General features: G+C 23.8%; 1 protein-coding gene across 1 annotated transcript in view; it reads left to right on the top strand.

Annotated features, from left to right (window-relative positions):
- Positions 1-3,110, top strand: part of LOC107549661 (GRAM domain-containing protein 2) — a 49,161-nt gene extending 46,051 nt beyond the window's left edge. Inside the window, exons 9-10 of the mRNA XM_016230835.1 lie at positions 1,518-1,611; positions 2,935-3,110. Coding sequence (XP_016086321.1) covers positions 1,518-1,611; positions 2,935-3,067 — 227 coding nt within the window. The 3' untranslated portion in view covers positions 3,068-3,110. The remainder of the gene's footprint in view (positions 1-1,517; positions 1,612-2,934) is intronic.
- Positions 3,111-3,263: the final 153 nt, after the last annotated feature.

Here is a 3,263-nt window from a genome sequence, read left to right on the forward strand (position 1 = left end):
AAGATCCCCCCACAGAGAAAAATCTCAAAGTGTTTTATAACAAAAAAAGTCTATATATATATATATATATATACACACATATATATTATAATTTCTGTGTAATTATTTAATATAGTATGTATTTGTATATTTACTGTTGATTTTATTTTTAAAATGTTTAATTAAAAATATATATATAATTTATCATTTAATAATTTATTAAATTAGCTAGAGTAGTTTGACTTCTTTAGTCTTAGTTTTTTAACAGAACGGAAGCATCAAAAATGTCAAATAATAAATTTTATAAATAATAATGTATATTATTAACGATTTCATTTAGAATAATTAATAATGGCAGTGAGAATTCATTTAGAAATATTACGAATAATAATGTATTGTTCCATTTCTAATAATTGCTAACAATTTTAAATATTCTATTTTCTAATAAAAACATGTAAAATGACAAATATATTAATTTAGAATTTTTATAAATATTACAATAAATAATAATTACATGATAAAAATTATCATTATTATAATGTATAAAATATAAATATATATATTATTTATCATTTAATAATTTATACATTTAATTAAGAAAAAATTATATATTACATAAAATTAATTGAATAATTATAAATGATATTATTATATAATGACTATTTTAAATATGTCTAAAATTATTAAAATAATATATTGAAATTATTTATTAATTATAATAATTTATTTATATATATATTATAATTATGTATACATATATTATATATAAATAAAAACATACATATGTTAATATATAATATATTATAATATATCATACAATATGTATTTAATAATTATATTATTTATGTAATAATATATTACACATATAATATTTAATATAATATTATATATAATTAATAAATTACATAATTTTAAATTATATAAGTGTTTATATATGTATATATATATAGAGAGAGAGAGTAATTTATTAATTATTTAATAGCTTTTTATATTTATGATGATTTATGATTATAAATGGCATGTACTAACATAGCAAAGTAAAATTAAAATGTGCAGTATAGCCACGTCATTATTCATTCATTAATTGTTTTTCTTTCATTATTCATAATAGAAGAGCACTTGATCCTCTTTAACTGTAATCTAAACACCATCATTAATTTACAGTTGAAATAATCAAATGTTTATTCTCATCGGCGAGCTCTTTAATGAACTATAGCTCCTGTTCTTCACGTCTTTGTGCAAATATTAGTGTCTCACGTTACGGTCCGCAGGCTGTGACGGGACGGTTTCTGGGCGTGACGGAGTTAGGAAAATATCCACAGGTTATTTGATTATAAAGCGCGTTGAATTTAACTCGCTGCGTTTGATATTTGACTATGAGACGCCTGTTAAGAGTTCAAAACGGTCTGTTTCACTTTGTTATGTTTGTTCGGTGCATTTGACGCACAATGGCGAGTTTGAAATAAACAGGATTCTTGGCTCTGCGTGAAGCTTTTGAAACAACAAAACAAAGCCAAATGATGTTTTGTGATCCTCAGAGAGACGGCTGGAGGCGGAGAAGATCCTGCTGACTGAACCCGTGTCTGAACTGGGTCACATGGAGTATCATCTGCTCAAGTTCTTCATTCTGCTGTGAGTCCAGAGCGCTCCTTTCCTTCTGCTGCTGTTCAAACGCTTACCGTTTTACACACAGGATAAATATAAAGCAGTTATTCATACAGAAAAAGAGAAACTCTTGACCTCAAAACTCATTCAGGAAGTCATGCATTTTTGTGGTGTGATGTCGCCCTCTGCTGGTTGTTCAGTGGAATCACTCCAAAATTATTTGTTATAAACTAAATTTATAAATAATTACGTCATAATATGTCCTTCTAGTCACAACCTCTTAATGAAGTGCTGTATTAGTGTATTACAAATAATTTATTATTGTTATATATATTACTATTATAACTATAATGATTATAAACATATTTTTAATAATAATAATATTTTATTTGGAATGTCATTAATAAGAACATAATAAAAATGTCAAATAAATTAATTTGTATAACATAATAATAATCTAATTAATAATAATTAATCTTAAGTAATTCATCAATCTATATTAATAATAATGTATAATTTTATTTATAATATTTAATAATAGCAATGAGAACCTGCAGATTGGTTTACTTTCTCAAACAAAACATTTTTTGTCTTATTTTTTTAAAGGAAAGTCATTAACAAGAACATAATTAAAGAGTCAAGAATTGTGGATTTTTTAAATAATTATTTTATGTATAATAATAAATTAATAATTAATACAAGAACATAATAAAAGCATCAAATGTCAAAAAAGAATTTGTAATAATTACAAATAATGTGTAATTGTTAATAATAATTAATGGGGTGTTGTTAACAAAAACATAATAAAAGCATAAAGAAATGTCTAATAAATTTGTTATAAATAACAACGAATAATTATTAATAATTATATCTATAATATTTAATATTGGTAATGTGAAGTAGCATTTATTTTCTCAGCCAGAGTAGTTTGACTTCTTTAGTCTTAGTTTCTTAACAGAACGGAAGCATCAAAAATGTCAAATAATTCATTTATAATTTTATAAATAATAATGTATAACTATTTTATTTAGAATAATTAATAATGGCAGTAATGTATTGTTCTATTTCTAATAATTGCTAAAAATGGTTAAAATTCTATTTTCTAATAAAAACTAAAAATTAATAATAAAATAAAAATTAAAAATTTGTATAAATAATATTACAATAAATAATTACATGATAAAAATGTCAAATGATTGAATTGATCATTATTATAACGTATAATTTTATATATAATAATAATAGCAAGATTTGTTTACTTTCTCAACCAGAGCAGTTTGACTTTAGTCTAGTTATTTTAATGGAAAGTCATTAACATGCATGTTAACCGCGTGTGTGTTTGTGTTTCAGCATCATTTTGCTCATCATTTCATCGTGTTATCTGGCGTTTCGCGTCTGCAGTCTGGAGCAACAGCTGTCTTTCCTCAACACACAACCGGCGATGAGCATGAGAGAGAGGTACAAACACACGCTCATACATTAATCACTCTTTCTTACATTTACATGACATTTACATTTAGACATTTAGCAGACGCTTTTATCCAAAGCGACTTACAAATGAGGACAATAAAAGCAATCAAAATCAACAAAAGAGCAATAAAATGTAAGTGTTATAACATATATATACAACACACAACACTCATAAACACACACACACACATATATATATATATATACAA

This window comes from Sinocyclocheilus grahami, unplaced genomic scaffold (assembly GCF_001515645.1).
Source record: "Sinocyclocheilus grahami isolate Dianchi unplaced genomic scaffold, SAMN03320097.WGS_v1.1 scaffold377.1, whole genome shotgun sequence".
In the NCBI taxonomy this organism is placed as follows: Eukaryota; Metazoa; Chordata; class Actinopteri; order Cypriniformes; family Cyprinidae; genus Sinocyclocheilus; species Sinocyclocheilus grahami.